The sequence below is a fragment of the Eretmochelys imbricata genome, chromosome 14 (genome assembly GCF_965152235.1).
Source record: "Eretmochelys imbricata isolate rEreImb1 chromosome 14, rEreImb1.hap1, whole genome shotgun sequence".
Classification (NCBI taxonomy): Eukaryota; Metazoa; Chordata; order Testudines; family Cheloniidae; genus Eretmochelys; species Eretmochelys imbricata.
Window position 1 is genome coordinate 23,765,252 of NC_135585.1, and position 20,087 is coordinate 23,785,338.

Consider the following 20,087-nt stretch of genomic DNA (forward strand, 5'->3'; position numbering starts at 1 on the left):
AATGAAGAAATTCATTTGGACACACCTGACACTTATCAAAGCAAAACTCCCACTGAGAGGCAGGTTGATTAGCCACATTCTGGTAGAGCTAACAGTAAGCACAGGTCTATGAATCCAAAATGATACCTTTGTTTATACTTCAAGGAAAGCTCTTTCCAATAAGCAGTTTCTTCTTTTGGACTCGAAAAATCTGGGAGTTCTTCACAGTCCATGATCAATGAAACCTGCAAAAGGCAAACACATGAATAAGATAAGGACAAAGACAAAGAGGACATCCCTGGGATTGCCACAAAATACTGGAGAGACCCCATCACTGTGACCTTTCTTGAGTTTTTATGCCTTGCCGAGAACTACAAGTGAATTCAGCATTCATGAAAGGGACACCAGTAATCCCTGACAACGGACAGGCACAGATACAGACAGACCAGCACCAGGCAGCAACCTGCCCACTCTTCCAGCTCACAGGATAGTTTTGTGGTAGTTTGTGATCTGAACACATGGAGACCAAAAATTGAGGAAACTCTAGTCATATTTTGAACCTAGCTCTGAAGTGTTAGTAGCTTCACACACTTATCTAGGACCTCTTTCCATAAGGCTTGGTTTTAAAATCTGTAGTCATCCAATTTTAATATTAATCCACTTAAAATAAGTGTTTTTAAAAGGACAGGTACCTTTCACCTCTCACCTATGTCTGAGATATTGAAGTCCTCAAATCGTGGTTTAAAGACTTCAAGGAGCAGAGAACCCTCCAGCAAGTGACCCATGCCCCATGCTACAGAGGAAGGCGAAAAACCTCCAGGGCCTCTTCCAATCTGCCCTGGAGGAAAATTCTTTCCCGACCCCAAATATGGCGATCAGCTAAACCCTGAGCATATCGGCAAGATTCACCAGCCAAATACCCAGGAAAGAATTTTCTGTAGTAGTTTTTAGTCTAAAGACATTCAGAGGGCAAAGCTCCCCTTGCCAGGGCATCTGGATCAGGCTCTATTGGTGGAGGGAAGTTAGCTATCTAAGGTTACGCTGGAAATTGACTCAGCAGGGCATGAAAAATGCACTTCTTAATGGAAACTATCTGGCAGTAGCACAGAGAAATTTATCAGACTCTTCAATTTCAGTGAAGTCTGATTCTGAGCAGCAGCATCTACCTCCCTCTTACATGGCGCTAGTTACTGTCATATCTGTGCACCTTGTACCACAGAGCTACTCAAGAGCACAATCCGTCTCTCTCCCCCTTCACTACAACAGCGAGGATGAGCACAGTTCTGAGCAGCTCTGGGTTTGTCAACATTACCAGCTGTGCCGCTGTAGCATTTGTAGTGCAGACACTTACTACAGCGATGGAAGGGATTTTTCCATCACTGTAGTAAATCCACCCCCTCGAGAGGGAATAGCTAAGTCAAGAGAAGAATTCTTCCATCAACCCAGTGGTGTCTACAAAGGGCTGAGGTCAGCTTACCTGTCTCCCCCAGGGTTGTGAATTTTTCAAACTCAAGACACACGACTAGGTGGACATAAATTTTTGGTGTAGACCAGGCTTTAGTGGCTAGATTCTAGTGAGTTTCACAGTTGTTCAGCTAATAGCAGAAGCAGCAAAAGTGACGCATCTTGTAATTTTTATTCTGTTGCTGGGAAAAGCTATGAGTAACAGAGGGACATTTGCTTCACAGGATGGGGGGAGGCTTGGGCTCCACACTTAACAGAACCCTCTTGCTCGGCTGATGTGAAAAATGTAGTGGAAGAACCCACACAGCAGGCCCCATTGGAAATTGTTCCCCAACCCTTAACCAGCATGCTGCATTGGCCTTCTTACCAAGATACTGTCTCTGAACTCCCTCTGAGAAAGGCCTCATCTTTTATACTAGCATCTGGTCCATTGCTCAAGCCCTGTGACCCAGGTTTCATTGTTAAATCCCATGAAGGAGGGTAGGAATGGGCTGGTTTCTCCCCCACCTTCAGGACAGACACTTTAAACTAGTGTTTCTCAAATGCAGCCACCCTTGCCGCATGCAGCCACCAAGGACTTTTCTTGAGCCACAGCCTCCTGGGCTATGATGGGGGGTAAGGGGGAGGGCTAAAGCAGCAGCCCCCTCCCCCAGAGCCACCACCAGTGGTTGGGCCCTGCCCACCTCTGGAGACACAAAAGCTGGAGGAGCAGGCAGGCAGTGGGTTCCCCACCTTCCCAGGGCTGGTGGTATCAGGCTCCAGCCACGAGGTTTCAGGCTCCATTCCCTCACCATATGGTGGTGGGCTCTGGCCCCAAGCTCACCCCCCTCCTCCAGTGCCCCCGGCCCCCACTGCTTCCATATTCACCTCCCCATCCCAGGCTTGCCGGGGCTGAGTAAGTCTGCTGTGAAAAGTGATATTTGTATGTTTGTTAATGTCACTTTTCACAGCAGACTTAGTAACTAGCACATCTTGAAGAAAAAAAAAGCAACCAAAAAAAAGCAAAAAAGGACAAGACTGTACGAAGCACCTTATTTGTGTTTCTATTCTGTTTAGGTCCAGTAAAGAATAGAGACAACTGTACATGACTATTTATTACTGAGTCTGGGGGAAAAAATCCTACATCAATAAATTACAATGATTTCAACATGTCTACGTGGATAGTTATTGGTTTTTCCTAAAGTTAATTAAGTATTTTAGGAAAAATTGTCAGAGGCCACCAGAAAAAATTGTTGTGAGAAGCCCTGATTTAAACAACCCTTATAGCACACTGCTCCTGTCAGCTCAATCAGCCATACACAGCTCCTCATTTTGGGCTCTAACAAGCATCAGTGCCCATTTCCACCCCTCCAGGCCTAGACTCGCCAAATTGACATCTCCTGCATCTCTGTGACCCACATTTTAGAGGTCTGGCCAGGCTCAATAAATGTGGAACACCACAACTGCACTGCATTCAACAGAGGGGGAAAACATGAGCACCTGAGACAGCAGTACTTAATCCATGAATAATGCAAAGGAAAGCTGCCGCTGTATCTCTCCAGCTCAGCCTACAGCTGCTACAATTCAGGTCAAGAGACCATATTCATCCAAAGGGTATTAAGCGCCTCAAAAACTCCTCTCCCCCTAGAGTCACTTCAGATGCACCTTGTTTTAGAATCGTGAGTTTATCACTATTTATCTGCTTTGCAATAGCACTCAGGAGCCCGTCATGGACCAGGGCCCCACTGTGTTAGGTGCCGGACCGACACAGAACAAAAACACGGTCCAACCCCCAAAGAGCTTCCAGTCCAAGTAGCCTTTTGCTGTCCATATTTCAACAGACTGAGGATGAGTTTACAGGTGGATCTCATGGAGCTTCACTAGAATTCCCCTCCGCGCAGTCCGATCAGCACCAGAGCAGCAGATTTTTGCCTGTTAATTTTCACAGGACAGCGCTAGTTGTAGATTCATTTCTTTCGCCGGGGGGAGGGGAGCTGCCTTTGGCTAGGCAGAGCAGTGTGAACACACTTTGTGAGTGCTAGACAGCTCTGGAGCAGCCACCTGTTCCTAAGCAGTAGCAGCACAGGAGTTCTCAGCAGAAACCACTGGCTGTAAATCTATTTTCACAGCTATTTTTAAGTCTGCGAAAATAAACGTACAGGGAATATGTCCCAGTTCTACAGTACATTTCCTTGCACTGGTTATACCTGTTATACCTCTTACCAAGGCAATTTATCATTGTGAAGGTACAAAAGCTTAAGCTTCCATGCAATGGCCTCATACACCCACAGTCCCCTTGACTCAACATCATTAAGGGCATGTAAGTGCAACCTACAGGAATTCAGTCCAACTCTGCTCAAAACCTGACTGAATCAGTGAACCATGTTTGTTGACAGAACCGAGCACGTGTTCAGACCTGTAGCTCTAGGGAACCCATCGCTGCAGCTTGGCACACATGACATGCTTGAGATCAAGAGCAAACACCTTCCCCCCGAGATACAGGATGCACAACACTCAGCCTCTGCAGCTCCGAAGTAGTTAATCTACTAAACAGCCAGCAAGAGGCATGCCAGGAGATTCCAGTTTGGACACGGTGGAGAGCTTGGACGAGGCATCTTACATCGTCTTATAGAAGTACGTCCATCCAAAGACTCCTCCCTGCCCATTCAAATGAGCTACACCCTTGGGATCAAACACCTGAGTCATCCCTGCCAATTGCAGGGGTCGGGAATGGAACACATGAGAGAGGCTAGCAGAGACCTTGAAGCTTTTATGGCTTTGTAGATTGTGGGGAGGGTGGATTCTTTCCTCTCACGAAACTTCACCATTTTACTGTACAACGTGTATTTACACACAAACTCACTCTTTCCCCTGCCCCAGGATACCCCAGCCTTCAGAGACATAAGCAGCATCTGGCCAAGCTACCTTATTATCTAGAGAGACCACAGCATCTGGGATAAACTTGCTTCAAGGCATGATGGGAGGCTGAGTCAGCCTATAATCCCCTGCAGGACCCTTGGGTGGGAAGGCTCGGAGAAGAAACAAACCTAGCGCCAGGACATTTGGCGGTGGGTCTGATACAGGGTGTTCTTCATCCCCAGACCATATTGGGGCTCAGTGGTAGGAAGGCTATTCTGAGCCCACTGAAGAGCTCTTTCTTCGTTTCATTCCTGAATTTCACCCAGAAATGAACTGCTCACCACTGCCAAGTATTATAATTATTACTGTTTGTTTCAGAGGTTGCTGTGATTGGCACACCACCATCTCAGCAACTTCCCGACATTTGGGAGGTCACAGAGTGATAGGGAAAGTTTTTAAAAGCTCTGCATTTTTAGGGTTGCTTATAAGGCTTTTGAAATGCCTAAAAACTGTCATTTTGTAAACTATCCATTTTTCCAATTCCAGATGGCACGAAAAGAAACCACAAAGCTCAGGGAACTTCACTTATATCCCAGCGAGTTAGATCTGGTTCAGCACTGGTGGCTTTTATTGATTCTACATTTGAACAGAGAATCTATTTTCATAAGTTAGGCATAGCTTGTGCCTTCCTTTATTTGACACTTAACTATTAGATGGTTTTAAACAAAACAAAAAACCACCACCTAAAAATAGCAGGATAGTTCCGCAGAGAGACTGAAAGTTAGAAGAACAGGTTTCTATTCCCAGCTGTCACTGACCTGCTGCTGTGTGACCTTGGACCAACCCTTTTGTCTCTCCCACCCTTTTTCTTGTCTATTTAGAGAGTGTACGCTCTTCAAAGCGGGGATGATCTTACTATGTATTTGTACAGTGTCTTATAGGCACTACCATGATACACATAAAGAAGAAGAAGAGGCTAGTTTGTTGTAAGGCATATATAAGCCAGTGCAATCATGATAACTTAAGTTAACAAAGAATCAGTGCTCTGCTCTATCTATGGTTAATTCCTGGCCCTAGTAGTTACGTAGGGGTGTTCAGAGCCCACTATGGCAAGCCCTTAGTCATGGACTTCAACTGGAGTTTTGCACATGGAGCGTTTGCAGTATCAAGCCTTTAACACATAACACTGAGGTTTTTAGAGTACAGCTGAGACAATGCATTGGCTTCTCCCAGGGCTTTTCCCCACAGAGGATATTTTTGAGCTGGGACATCAAAGCAGGATTCACTGTATGAATACACAGGGCAGCACCACAGTTCAGCATTTATTAGCTGCCCCTGGGAGAACCCAAATAACTGGCCAAAACTCCAGAATTGAAAATATTTCTAAATCAAGAATCAATTTGAAAATGTGCTAGTTCCTTCCAAGCCCTTATTATATAAGTGAACAGGGCTAAACAGCGAGTAGGAGGGAATCTCAGACTGAGACAAGTGTGCTAGTTTTAACAGTTGTGACCATGTTAAAACCTACCAGCTCATGGTCTGTGTGTAGAAGGTATCTGAAGACACTTCTCTTTGCATGGGACCAACTGGCCCCCTGCCTCTGAGAGATTTAGTAATATTAGAATATTTCAGAGTCAAATGGTGAACCCACTGCACAGCCTAAGTGAACAGGTTTGATGCTGGAAAGAGCCTGGGAATACTGTCTCCTAATGGTAGGTGTGTGACAGCGCTAATAAAATGAATCCCTGTGAAGCTGCTCTTCAACTAAGCCATTGGAACTTAGGGCAGCTCACTGCATAACAGAGTACCTTTAAAACGCTTCCCTAGTCCTCCTCCATGTGACCCTGTGCTGCTGTTAGTGCTCGGACTGAATATCAACCTGAAACAACACTGAGCATGGAACGCAACACAGGGTTTAGAATGCAATGCCAACTTTCTGTGAGCACAGACTCCACCCTCACATGTCAATTCAATTCAGTGACCTAGGATAAGCTATACAAATGTGGCCACAGTATGTGAGAAAGTCAGACCCCTCAAGTATCTGTCAGACGTAGGCATGACTCAGCCAAGGTGAGGCTGCATGCAACATCTGTCATTCCTGTAGCCTCCCTTATTTGAACCACTCCTCATCCTTCCATCTAAAGACAGATTATCATTTCATGTGGAAAATAAAACTAACTAGTGTATTTAATGCCCACGAAACAGGTCACTTCTGTATGTGTTAAGCACCTGCTTCTAGGCTACCTCCATACTAGAACCTCACTGGCTTCCCTCCCACCGACCATTTCTATCCCCCAAATAATTCCAAGACCCAGAAAACGAAATACGGAGGAGGCAAAGCAAGGCTACGTCTCACTGCTCACTAAGCACATGATTTCCAGCTTGCGTATACATACTCGCAGTAGTTCCCACTGAGCTTGTGCAAGTATAAATAGCAGCGTAGCTGCAGTCACACACGTAGCTACAGTGGAAGCATGGCTTAGCCATGCCAAGTACAAACCCACCTGAATCCCATAGGTAAATAGTCGGCATGGCTAAGCTCTGCCACCATAGCCTAAGAGACACAGCCTTCTGCTATCCAGGTCTCACCAGACGTGCTGGAGAGCAGCCTGACTAGATAACCGATGCTACCATCCAGGGTGATGACAGACTTCTCTTCTCTAAAATCTGCCAAAGGACACTTGACTTGCTCCCCCACTCTTTAAGGTGTCCCTACTATCGGCTGGTAACCTGGTGGATCAGATGCATATTTGACCAAGATAACACATGGCAAGAAGCAAATCCAGGGCCTTTGGGATAAACAAACACCATGTCATCACCCATTCTGGCTGCCAGATTCCTGATCTTCCTGAAACTTAGATTTCCCAGAGATCCCAGGATGTTGCTAGAGAGTCATTCCCTTCCTGCACTAAAGATGCTCTCCAGTTCAGAAAGCTAGTGCTCTCTGGGTCATGAATCGGGCCATCTGCCGCTTCCACCCAGACACTGGTAAAAAGGTAAGAAAGCACACAGGGCTCTGGTCCTACCCATTCTTTACCTTCTTTTATTGGCAATACCTGCTGTGGTCACAGGCAGGAATACTAACTACAGACTGTTCAATAACTAACTTTAGACTGTTGGATTCTTGATTGCTTCCCTATCTTAGTTCTCAGGACATGACCAGGAAGCAAACAGCTGGCAAGAGCTAACACATTCACATTGATTTTTTTTTTAAAAGTTACTTATTAAAATGTTTGAGATACAGATTATATTTCTTTGGTTGATTTATTATTGCTTTTCTTGTCATGAAATGGGAGCTGGAAGCATTTTCATACACAGATTGGAAGGCTGCCCACTTCCACTGTCGCTTTAGTAAGTGCACCTATTATTGAAATACTATTTTTGCACTTAATATTCTCTGATAAACCACACCAGATGTCTTATGCCTCTTACAACAGCAGCATATGGGCTCCAGCAGAAAGGACACCACGGTCCCAAAGTTGCTGTGTCAGCATAATGGCCCTTTCTCCACCAATGCTAACCAATCCTGCTCTTTAAGTTTAGGTGCTGCAGACTGCCTGGCTCAACTAAATCCAGCCTGTGGAAAAGATCACAATATAAAAGCCTTTAAGCTATCCAAATGAAGCACAGTGGAAGCCATGGTCTCTTAGCCTGATACATCTCCCTGGAACCTCCCAGTGAGGGAGGTGCCAGTCTATGACAAACCAAACAATTGTCAAATCTGATATCCAGTTGTGGCACATGTAACTTGCAGCCTTGGCAGTACAAGAATATAAACCCAGACATTACGTATCTGAAACCAGCTAGGAGCAAGCTGATGCAAGAAGTCTCTTATCACAAATCAAGTTACAATTACCAATGCATGCTCTATTAGCAATTGTGGCTTGATGTGTGATAAGAGACCTTCCAGGCATTCACATGTTTCACCATACCAGAGTCTCAAACTAACTGAAGCACAGCATAGAATCTACCTCTACCAGCTGCCAAATGGCACATGCCAAAGCACCTTCAAAGAGAAAGATAAAAGGCTCACTCAGGCATCAAACCTGCAGGCATAGGAAACAAAAGCCCCACAAACATACAGACCTTCGAGAACAACCTAGATCCACATCCCTGGAATCCTTGAGGGCCAGACCCATTCAAAGCAGCCAGGCTGGGGTGTGGGGGAGCACACATCCCAGCACAGAGACTATGAAAAGATATGCTCCTCCCTGCTAGTTTCTGTCCATCTCTCTGGAAAACTGTCTCTGAAGAAGCCAAGGGGGTTAGTGTCAATTTGTTGAGCCAACCCAGAGCTCCAGTTGGTGGTAACAATGCTGCTCTCCCTCTACTTCCCTAATAAAAAGTGGTTTGTTTCCACTTCCTGACTGGGCAGTTAATCCTGCACTTGGAACTTGGGAAAGGGATGCTGCAAAACGATCAGAGAGAGGAGAACGCAGTTTGCCATGCAGCCAATATTGAACTGTTTACTGTGGAGTCACACAGATTAAATTGAGCCGGCAATTGTTTCCAACATCTTAGCAGACAAAAGACTCCATACACAACCAATGGAGTTTAGTGATGCTGGGGAATGGAAACAGGGGAAGTTTATGCACTGATCTCCCAGAACCTCTGGTACGGTATATGTCACATAGTCTATAGGATACACACAGGCCTTGTTAAAATTACACTGATGCCAGGTCTACGCTACAAATTTCTGCGGGTATATTGGTCAGGGGTGTCCTTTTGCCAGTCCTGCATAGCTTATTTCACCCAGGAGTGGTAGAATAAGCTATGCCAGCTAAAGTGATTAGTTTTGCTTTGCCAGCGTAGCATACCAATACAGCTCTAGCGGCACAGCAATCCTAGTGCAGCTACCAAGAGGTAAGCTCACCAAGGTCAACTCAGGTGGAAATGGTGTGCAAGACTTCGTCAAGTTGACCTCACGGTAAAACTAAAGCGCCTTGTGTTCCCTATGTTTTTATCTTAGGATAGCTCATGCATGTCACCCCAAGGCAAAAAGACCACCTTTTTTAGCAGCAAAGAAAAGGCCTTTGTTATAGCCAAGCCTCAAACCATGGCAGAGGCTCATATGGATGGCAGACCCGACATGTGTTAGCTCCAGGAATACACTGCTTAATTATGACTGAGCCAATGATATGATGGGTGTGGTTAATTAGTACTGTCAGTTCAGAATGTCTGCGTATGTAGTCACAGTATAGCATCAATGCACCAAACACTGAAAACAACAATCCCTTTCTGACCCTTTTTTGCCCCAGTACAATTCCTGCCTACTAGTTACACCCCAATCCAACAAACCACTGGCCCTGGCAGCAAGCTGCTCCTGGACTAAGACTCCTTTACGGTGTCCCACCCCCATTCCCTAGTCCAAATGCAGCCAAGTTTCCCAAGCAATTTGCAACTCCTAGCTGCAGATTTTCGTGTTTAATCAGCTCTTTTCTGTGCTTAGCTGTCACACTCCCAGCACAGTTCTCTCCACCTCCCATGACCTGATTAGCTTGTCAATTTCATTCGGAATTTAAAATTCCTATTAACTGCCACTGAACAGGCCCTCTTGAGGTACACGGGCAGGTGAGCATAGCTTGTCTAGCCACGCCTCAGAAGGGAAAGAGATGCTTGAAAGTCAAGCTGTAACCCTAGAAAATCCTCCTGAGTTGCTCTGTTACTCCTGACTAGCATATCTGGTGCAATTTGTGACACCCACACGTCACACGAGGACCACTAAGCAGCAGATCAAACCATCAGGTAAGCTGAGAGGCAGGTCTGATGGCCACCAAGAACCACAAAATAAAGAAAAAATAATTATTTAAAAGACGTCTGATCTATCAACTAGTTGACACGAAATCTGTATAGAGCAACTATTCAAATAGTGATTGCACTTCTGCAGAAATATCCAGGGAGAACGCAGCCCATGCAGGAATGATGAATAATCCGCTTCTTACAACTGGCTTTGTCATCAGCAGAGTTTGCTGAACAGACACTAATCAGCACTTCCTCACAATTACTGCTAATGCCAGTGTTTCCCAAACTCTGGCCTGTGGGCTCCTAGGGGTCTCTATAACCTTCAGCTGGAATGATGCCTCCCTGCCCAGGTAGACAGACATGCACTAGCTCTGCATGAGCGAGAGCTCTAAAAGTAGCAGTGTGGATGTTACGGCTCAGGCTTACCCCTCCCTCATCGCACCCCCAGTACAAGCCCACGCAAACCCCTAGGTCCAAACTCAGATGGCTAGCCCATGCCGCTGCTTGTGCCATAGCATCAACACTTCTACTTTTAGCATGCTAGCTCAACTTGAACTAGTGTATGCCTGTGTACCCAGGCTGGGAGGTATGCTCCCAGCCACAGCATAGGGGAACCCAGGGAATCTGCAGAGTGCTGAGAGATCACATGCTGTTGGCTTTCATTGTCTCCAACTGCTTCTATGAGCATCCAGGCTCTTAAGTGGAAGGAAGAGCAAAAGGCAATTGGAATCCATCAGCCAGCCTAGCTGTCCCCCTGGGGCCCACTGCTACATAGATGGAGGAGGTGAAGGAGCCACCTTCAGGGACTGGAGCCATCAGTGAAACTGCAGCTGCTAGGGACCAGTAGGAGATAGAAACAAGGGCGGTATGCCCAGGGGAGAAGAGAACCAAGCATCAGGGAAAGGTACCAGAGAGCAGAGAACCATGGGCAAGAGAGAGGAAAAGTTGAGTCAGGGTAACCAGGCTGATTGATTTTAACAAAAACTGGACAAAAGACTTATTGCACTAATGACACCAAAAATACACTAAACATTTCCCTAATGTCACTTCACCATGGAAGCAACTGCCATGGGCACATTAAGTGATCAGGAATGGGAGAAAAGGTGGTTTCCTCAACTGTGAATGGAAAGAAGAGCATCCAAGAGACATCTACCGAGATGTGCTCCAGCTTACTAAATAAGTTTGAGAACCCTTGGCTTACACAATTGTAAGTCCACATCCCAAAGTCCACTCAGGCCTTTACCTGAGTAAAGACTGCAGATTGTGGCCTTAGAGAACCGTTGATGTCCAATCAATGAACTCACTTGCTAACAAAAGCTTTCTTCCCCTACTACCAACCACCAGATGTCTGAACTGAACATGCCATGGTAGAGAATTAAGGCGAAGAATGTTTGCAGAATGATCCTTAAATACAATTTTAAAAAGTGGTGTCAAGAGGTAAAATGTAATGGGAGTAATAAGAAAATCTGTTTCCTTTAAACAGATGCAAAGATGCTGAGTGCACATAAATTAGCAGCTGTTTTCATGGATGAATTTTAAGTTCTGGAGAGGTTCCCATTTAGCTAACAGGCCAGGATACAAGTGTGGCAGTTTAAAAAAAATAAATCCCAAAATACTGCACTTTGATAAAGAACCTGTTATCAGTGTGCCTATTCTTGTCAGACACCAATGTCAAGGGAATGACTGTAATAAAGGGAAATTGCCTTTTACAAATATATATTTAATAGCTCGTAATGTTCAGCCCACACAGCCACCTCAATTTGTGAGAGAAGACTGCTCAGTGAATTCGGTTCTGCTGGAAGTGTCATTTCAAAATAAGTTACTTATATGTATGAAGCTCAGTGTCAGTTGATGCCACATATGAAGTGTATATGCACTCAGGTATTAATAGCGCAGCGCACATTTTATAAGCTATGTAAATTAGGGTGGCCCTCCAGAGTTAATGTATCCTCAGAGCTGCAAAGTTTCCTCTGATTTTTCCACACAGAGAATGAAAACCAGCCAAACTCCAGCATCAGCCCTCCCCATCAATTACATGATGCAACCCTGTTGTATTTATTAAAAACCAACCTTTCTGAAACTTGGGTGCCTTAATTTAGGCCCCTAAAAATCCATATGTTGTCATCAAATTAAAGTGACCTTATTTTCACAGATCATTTGTTTTTGAACCTACCTTTAAGCACCCAAATGTGAAATCTGAATTTTGAGGGTATGCACATCAACAGTGAACCGTGATTCCAGCAAGACTTCCTGTGTCCAATCAGATCAGAACTGGATTCAGTTCCCTGCGCACAAACACAGGTAAGAGTGACTACTCCAGCTCACCAGATTAAATCCAGCATCTTCAGATGTGCTAGCCCAGCAGGCACTGGGCTGCTCAATGGGATCAGAATTCAGGTTTATAACACAGTCCATTTCTGGCTGGCAGAAGCCGAGGACACACTTTCTGTCTCATTGATATCACACACTGCTTTCCATTGACACAGTGATGAGGCATTCTCCAGGCATTTAACACAAGTTGTCCAAACAATAAGACAGCTGCCCCTCAAACCCTCGTTGCAACGATGGACAGAAAGTAGTCCAGTTTGGAGCCTGGTCTCACCATTACTCCAAGGCAGTGGTCACCAATCGGTCGATTGCGATCGACTGGTCGATCCTGGAGACTCTCCCAGTCGATCGCAATCTCCGGCCGCTAAAAGTCTGGCGGGCTCCCTGCCTGCCCCGGCCCCATGCTGCTCCCGGAAGCAGCCAGCCTGCCTCCGGGGGCGGGAGGCAGGGGAGAAGGGAAAGGGAGGCAGGGGTCTCTGTGCGCTGCTCCTGCCTGCAAGCACCGCCCCCACAGTTCCCATTGGCCGGGAATGGAGAACTGTGGCCAATGGGAGCTGCGGAGGTGGTGCCTGCAGAGGGGGCAGTGCACGGAACCACGTGCCCTCCCCCAGGGGTGCGTTGGCCCCTTCCAGGAGCAACATAGGGCCAGAGCAGGCAGGGAGCCTGCCTTAGGCCTTGTCTACACTGCCACTTACAGCGCTGAAACTTTCTTTGCTCAGAGGTGTGAAAAAACAACTCCCTGAGCGATGCAAGTTTCAGCGCTGTAAAGTGGCAGCATAGATAGTGTTACAGCACTGGCAGCTGCATTCCCAGCGCCGGTAGCTCCACCTCGCGGCGGTGGTTTATTACAGCACTGGGAGAGCTCTCCCCAGTGCTGGAGCTGCAACTACACAGCCATATCAAAGCACTGCCACGGCAGCGCTTTAACTTCGGCTGTGTAGACGTACCCTTAGCCTCACTGCGCAGCTGCCTGGGAGCCGCCTGAGGTAAGTGCCGCCCGGTGGGAGCCCGCACCCCAACCCCCAGCACCGAGTCCCCTCCCAGAGCCAGGCCCCCATACCGCCTCCTGCACCCCAACACTCTGCCCCAGCCCAGAGCCCCCTCCACCACCCAAAACTCCCTCCGAGAGCTTGCACCCTGCCCCTCCTCCTGAATCCCAACCTCCTGCCCCAGGCTCAGCCCAGAGCCCCCTCCCACACTGCAAACCCTGGGCCCCAGCCCAGAGCCCGCACCCTGTCCCAAACCGCAACCCCCTGCCCCAGCCTGGTGAAAGCGAGTGAGAGTCGGGGAGAGTGAGCGACGGACAGGAGAGGATGGCGTGAGCAGGGCGGGGCCTTACGGACGCAGCGGGGTAGATCCTGGGTTGCACTTAAATTCAAAAAGCCATCTTGTGCGTAACAAAGTTGGAGACCACTGGTCCAAGGCATTTGGGCTGCACCTTTCTCCTGGCAAATAACTGTCTGTTCAGACTTGTCAGTGTGGCTCCAGGGCTAGGCCATGCTCGTTCCCCATCCAAACCCCAGATTTTCTGCCTCCAGCAGTGCAAAAAAAGCAGACTCTAGGACTCCCACCTTGCCTAACCACTGACATTCCAATTTTTAAAGTTTCTTGGAGGCAGCAGTGAGCCCCCTTCCTCTTTGAAGGTCCAACATCCCCGAGGCTTTACTCCCCAAACAAAACTACCTGCCAAACTCCTTCTCATCATGGTCAAGATTAAAAATGAAAGTGGTCAGACTGGCCCTTCAAGATTTCCAGGACAGCTGAGGAAGGAGCACATCCTGATTCAATCACACGGGATGACCATGGGATACATAAACTAGCAAGAGGACACAAAAAGCTCAAGTCCAAAGTGATGCAGATTCTCTTCTGATTAGAGGTCACCTAGCCTCCATCAGGGCACCTCACACAGAAGGGACACTGAACACTAAAGCAGACTGGCAAAGCCATGAACTGACAGGTAACTGAGAATGGTTCCCGAACAAAGAAGTATTCCAGCTGATATCCACGGGGCCAGACTGCTCCCATGTGGACCCATCTTCATGCAGTCAAAATGCAAAAACTAAGCTCATGTTCACGAGAGCAGACATCACTGGGAACAAATGCTCTGGTTCACAAATGGACATATCTCTTATGTGCCCTCCTTGTGCCCAGGTCGGCTTTTGCATCCCAAACCAGGTTACACAAGTCTGACAATTGGTTACTGAGCAGCAACAGATGGAATATTCTTCCAGTGTAATAGATACACTCCAGACTCTCTATCCTCCTGAACTTCACAGGATATGGACAAAACTCTTACTAGTGTCAAGACCCAGGAAACCAAACATCCCAGTTCCACTGGATTTCTTACAGAACAGCTGAGACCTCCCCTCGCTGCATCTCACATCTCAGAGCTAAAGTGTCCTGAACACAAGCTGATCCAAGTCTGTAGCAGATATTAGGGTTCCCTTGCGTGGTGGCAGGATACCTGTCCAAACCAACAGTAAGGCCTATCTGCCTGGCCTGGAACCTGCACCAGAGTAACAAGCTCTCGCAACAATCCATTCAAACAATGGCATCTAGGTGTCTGTATTTCCAATCCTTGAAGATATAGCTCCCAGTTACAATCCCACTAGCTAGAAGAGTCTCTAAAATATCTACTCTTAAAAGACCAGAGCCTTACTGGGCAACCTAAGAGCATAAGGTAATTCTTTTATACTCATTCACTACCCAGGAAAATTCTTCCTTCCACACATGCCAGGAGATTATTCTTCTTGAGTTTTCCCCAAAGCCTAACCAACCAGAAGAAAAACCATAAACTGTGGGATATTAGATGTGAGAAGACCAGCTAGGGGGATCGAGTGCAGCATCAGCAAAATGTATGCAGGTCCAGACTGATCTCAGAAGGCATAGTGCCTACTCCACATGTTCTCCAGCAGCCTTCTGGGCAGAAAGACTGACGGTCACCAGAAGAACTCTGTAAAGTGGCAACCAGGTCACACATTTTCAAACCCTTTATTCAAGCACTACAGGCTCGACCTCCTATCCTTCATAGAAGCATCCTTCTGTAGGAAGGTGATCCAAGTGGTAATTCCAACATTAGATTAATAATAATTAGATTAATTCTAGGGAAGAGAGAACCTTCTTCTGTTTTATTCATCTCTCTCCCTGACTATTTTTTTTTTTTAACTGGCCACTACATATCTGGGACTGGGAAAGAGCTCAGGATTCAGAAGGGAAAGTTTGTTACCTAACCATGATTTCCCTTGTGGGACTGATCTCTCCCCAGATCTCCCCTTCCCGAGGTAAACTCTTCAGGTATGTCTTGGAGGACATCTTCCTGGGACCATGTATATAGTTATCCCAGTTGAACAAGCATTGCCTTAAAAAGTTAAAACATAAGACAAATAGTGTTTTGATACAGCTGTGGAAATAATCATCTGGCATGCAGTCAGAAGGGTCATGGCCAAATCTTGGTGCCCTGTGGACAACCCAGAACTGCCTCGGATACCTCCCAAATGTCACAGATGGGGAAAGATGTCAATCCCAGAAAGTTATTCAAGGAGCAATTTTTCCAGAATCACCCTTAGAGAAGTTGGAGGCAATGGCTTATTATGGCAAACACACCTGGGGATCTTCATTGTTTTCTAGCAAGAAACATGGTGACAGTTTTATTGGGGCTAAAGAGCCGTTGAACTCCTGCTCCACACTTCTATTTGTCAATCTTTATGCAGCTAATATTTACAAGAGATAGAGAACACAGAGGTAACTGTGTACACAAGGCTGCCCACGAGGCCATCCCTTTTTGCAACAATTAAGATTTTCTGCTATAACCAGGAATTAATTTTCCAGACTACTCAGGACTCTGTTTTCCATCAAATAAACTGGACACATTAGCACAATTTTCACTCTATCCAAGCTGGACCATCCTATAGTTCATATTAATAACATAGGTAAAATGTTCCGATCAGAAACATCCGAGGAGACAAATCTATTTATGTGAGTGCAACGTAAGTACATAGCTACACAAATGAAAAGGGGAATTTTGTATTTTTTTTTTTAACTGAACAAGGACAAGCTATCCCAAATTAATGAAAAGTTTCTTATCTCCAATTTGTATTGTTAACTGATCACTTGAGAAACACAACTCTAACCACAACAAGTGAATACTACAACATATAAAACATTCTGCCCAGAGACGGGCACAGAAATCACTTTCATTGGTATAAAACCACAAAGATTCCTTGACTAGCAGAGTTCAATGTGCACTGCAGAGGCAGCATGCTCAAGCGAGCTGAGAGGAGCGGGAGGAGGAAGACATAGCCTCACCAGCAAATTCTGATTAAGGAACAAGGGACCGTAAGAGCCCTATTTAGGCAGAAGAATGGTGGCTGGAATATGGCACAATGTGGGAGGAAGCTGTGAAGTTGGATCCTTCCTTAGGGTTTCAGCAAGGTGTTGCCTGTTCCAACTGCCTTCACCTACCTAACAACAGATTTGTGATACTTAGTTCAAGCTTTTCAGGCCATCCCCGCCCCGGTAAAAATTCTCTCGTGAAGAATAGACTGAGCTAACTCCCAAACCTGCCCTTTTCTTTGCGGTAATAGAAATAGTAATTTTAATGACTCACTGGAACTAAGTGCATTTGACATCATGAGCGTATTTGTGTATCCTAGCAACCATCTGACAGCAAACATTTTGCAGGCCTTTCCCCTTCTCCAAACACAGCAGTGAGGATGGACTCCAGGGCATTCTCAATAAGACAACTAGTTTTGGCAACTAATTATATATATATATAAAAAAAGACAATCCAACCCCATTACCCACCTTCCTCCCTAGCCCAAAAGTTTGCCTTCACCAAGAAAAGTAATCCTGCTGAAAGTGGGTTTTCACTCGTTGGTTTAGTGGACATAAGGGTGACTGGCCAGCGGAGACAAATCACATTCAGCATCATAAAAGATAATCATTGGGAAAATCTACTAGGAGCAGGTTTTACCTACAACTAGCTGACACAATGCTGAATGCAACTTGTCTCTAGCCACACTGAACACTCAGGTGTAGTCAGCATCACGTCTGCTACCCAGAACACTGAAATCACATGCAACAAGGATTATACATTCTAGGGAATATGATCCCCCTGCTCCTCCCAACTGTCGCATCATCCATGTGGACCCTGCACCTCATTTTATTCACTGTGTCTGTCAGCCCATGGGGACCCTGCACTCCATATACCCTCACAGGGACCCCACGCCGCCAGCCTCCGCACCCCCCATCAATCATTGCACACCCCCCCCCGAGACCCCACGCCCCCGGGCTCCAAACACCCCATCAGCCATTGCACCCCCCCGAGACCCCACGCCCCCAGGCTCCAAACACCCTATCAGTTATTGCACCCCCCCCCGAGACCCCACGCCCCCGGGGCTCCAAACACCCCATCAGCCTCTGCACCCCCACACTGGGACCCCACACCCCCCATCCCCCAACCTCTACACTCTCACCAGCCAGGACACCGACCTATGAGGATCCTGTGCCCCACAACGTCCCAGCTTGTGTCCCCCTACCAGGCACTGCCCCACGTCCCCCAACTTCCACACACCTCATCAGTCACCGCGCCCTGCGCCCCGCACGGGGCAGGCGGGGATGGCCTGAGACGCGGCGCCACCGGCCCCGGGGGCCAAGGGCCGCTGCGCTCTGCTCCGGCGGGAGGCTCCGGCAGCGCCGGGTTCAGGGTTCCCCGCCCCCACCCGCTGCTGCCCAGGCCTCGCTGGCGAGTGACGAGGCCGTCACTAATCGCAGCCCGTAAGCCAATGGCAGGAGGGGGCGGGACCTGCCCCGTTGTCAATTTACATCCAATCCGGTGAGGTTTGCGGAGCAGGAAACCGCGGACCCATCCGTGGGGCCACCCGCCCCCGTACGCCCCCGGCCGGCCCTGCCCGCGGGGCTCCTCTCCTCTCCTCTCCTCCAAGGCGCCGCTTGCCCCTGAGGAGACCCCGACCCTGAGACACACCCCCAGGCCCTCCCGGCTTCCGTGCCCGCCACAGGGCGTCTCCCCGGCAGCCCCCACCCCAGCGCCCCTCCCGGCTTCCGTCCGCCCGCCGCCGCCCCGGCAGCCCCCCGCTGACACACTCATCCCCAGAGCCGAAGAGCCCGCGCTCCTGCTCCCGAGCCAGCACCGCGCGCCCCGCACTCAGGCCGGCCCCGCCCCGCAGCGGACACCGGGCCCGGGGCCCGGACTCACCCGGGTGCATCCCCTGTCACGGCAGCAGCATCTCCCCAGTCGCGTCCCCCGGCTCCGAAGCCTGCATCATCCGGGCTCCGCGGGGGCGGGGCCGCCGCTGTGACGCCGGCCGACGGGGCGGGGCTTGGGCCGCACATCGCAGCGAGCGGCGGGGCCGCGGCCGAGACTCGCCCGTGTAGGGGGCGGAGCTATGGCTGCGCTTGGTACACGGGGGCGGGGCTAGGAGCCGGCTTCCAGCCGCCAGATCCCCCGCTGCTCGCCCCTGGGGGCGGGGCGAGGCGCGGGCCTGGCCTTGCTCCGCCCCGCCCCCCGAGGCCGGCGCCGGGGCGTGGACCTGCCGCAGCCCGGGAGTCGGCGGGGCGGGGCGGGGCCTGGAGCCTGCCAGCGCCCTGCCGCGAGGCAGCCGGGGCTGGGGGCGTTTGCAGCAGAGCTGCCCGGGTGGGTCCGGCGCGGTAACGGGGTGTCGGGCCTGCCTTGTCCTGCGGCTCAGACCGTGATGCCAGGGCCCCTGCTGGCCCGATGGGGAAACCGCTGGGCCCTGGCCCTGCCGGGCGTAAGGGGGGGGTGCCAAGGGGGCAATGTGTGGGCCGGTCCCCGAGACTGGGTAGCTCTGAGCTGGCCAAGGCTTTGTGAGAACCCCATTAGGGCCTGGCGGGGCCGCAGCTCGCTGCGTCTGGGCCTCGGTCCGCCCGGTGCCGCAGGGATGATCCAGACACACCGTGGCAACGATTCCCCAGGCCTTGTCTTGGCAGTAAAGGACGTGCAGAAACGAGCTGTGCTTGCAGGTGGAGAGGGGTCTGCTGGGTTGGGGGGATCGAGGAAAGCAGGGCGATTGCCTGGCACCAGAGTACAGCGCCTGGGTGGCCCTGCTCCTGTGCCCCGGGGACTGGGTTCAGATCACCCTTCATGCTTCTGATATCGAAGCAGCAGGGCCGTGACTGAGCAAACGGAGCAGCTCTGTGCCCAGCGACAGCTCACATGCCGCCCAGGATGGCGGAGGAAGAAAGTTGGCTGCGGCACTAATGAAGGGGGTACGCTCTACGGCTGTTCTGCCTTCCCAGACATGCTGTCCTGCTGCGAGGGAAGCACAGCGTGTTATCTCGAGAGCTGATCAAACAAATGGGGTAGAAAATGGCTTTTTGTCAAACAAAGGCTTTTGTAGAAGTCACTTTCAATTATTTTCCCCCTTTTTGATAGAAAAACCTGAAACCAAACATTGGTTAAAATGTTTTGGGTTTTGTTTTAAAAAATTACCAAAAACTTTAACCAAAACTGTCTTGTGTCAACCTTCCCATTCTCTCCCCCCCCCCTTTTTTTTAAAAAAAGGGAAATTTTAACTAACAAAAAATATTTTTAGTTTTCCTGTGAAGAAAAATTGGCATTTTTGGTAAATCCCCAGGGAGGACTAACCACGTGAGAACTCCAAGGAGAGTCATCAGTGCTCATAGAAAGACAGCAGATCTGTGCCATTCCCTGGTAACTCTGTACTCAACTTTAGTGACCTGCTTCATTCTCCTCTTGC

The 20,087-nt window shown here is 48.6% G+C and overlaps 1 protein-coding gene across 7 annotated transcripts in view; it reads right to left on the reverse strand.

The window, feature by feature from the left end:
* The window catches only part of NDEL1 (nudE neurodevelopment protein 1 like 1), a 43,800-nt gene extending 25,144 nt beyond the window's left edge, over positions 1-18,656 (reverse strand). For 4 of the 7 annotated variants that reach the window (XR_013347880.1, XR_013347878.1, XM_077833291.1 and 1 more), the window contains exons 1-3: positions 18,566-18,655; positions 12,197-12,308; positions 127-224 (exon numbers count right to left, since the gene is read on the reverse strand). Coding sequence is in view for 5 of the 7 variants with exons in the window: in XM_077833291.1 (XP_077689417.1) it covers positions 127-212 (86 nt within the window). In the remaining 2 variants the exon portion in view is untranslated. Of the gene's footprint in view, positions 1-126; positions 225-12,196; positions 12,309-17,923; positions 18,079-18,565 lie in introns of those variants that run through there. The other 3 variants (XM_077833288.1, XM_077833289.1, XM_077833290.1) reach the window with 3 other exon arrangements.
* Positions 18,657-20,087: the final 1,431 nt, after the last annotated feature.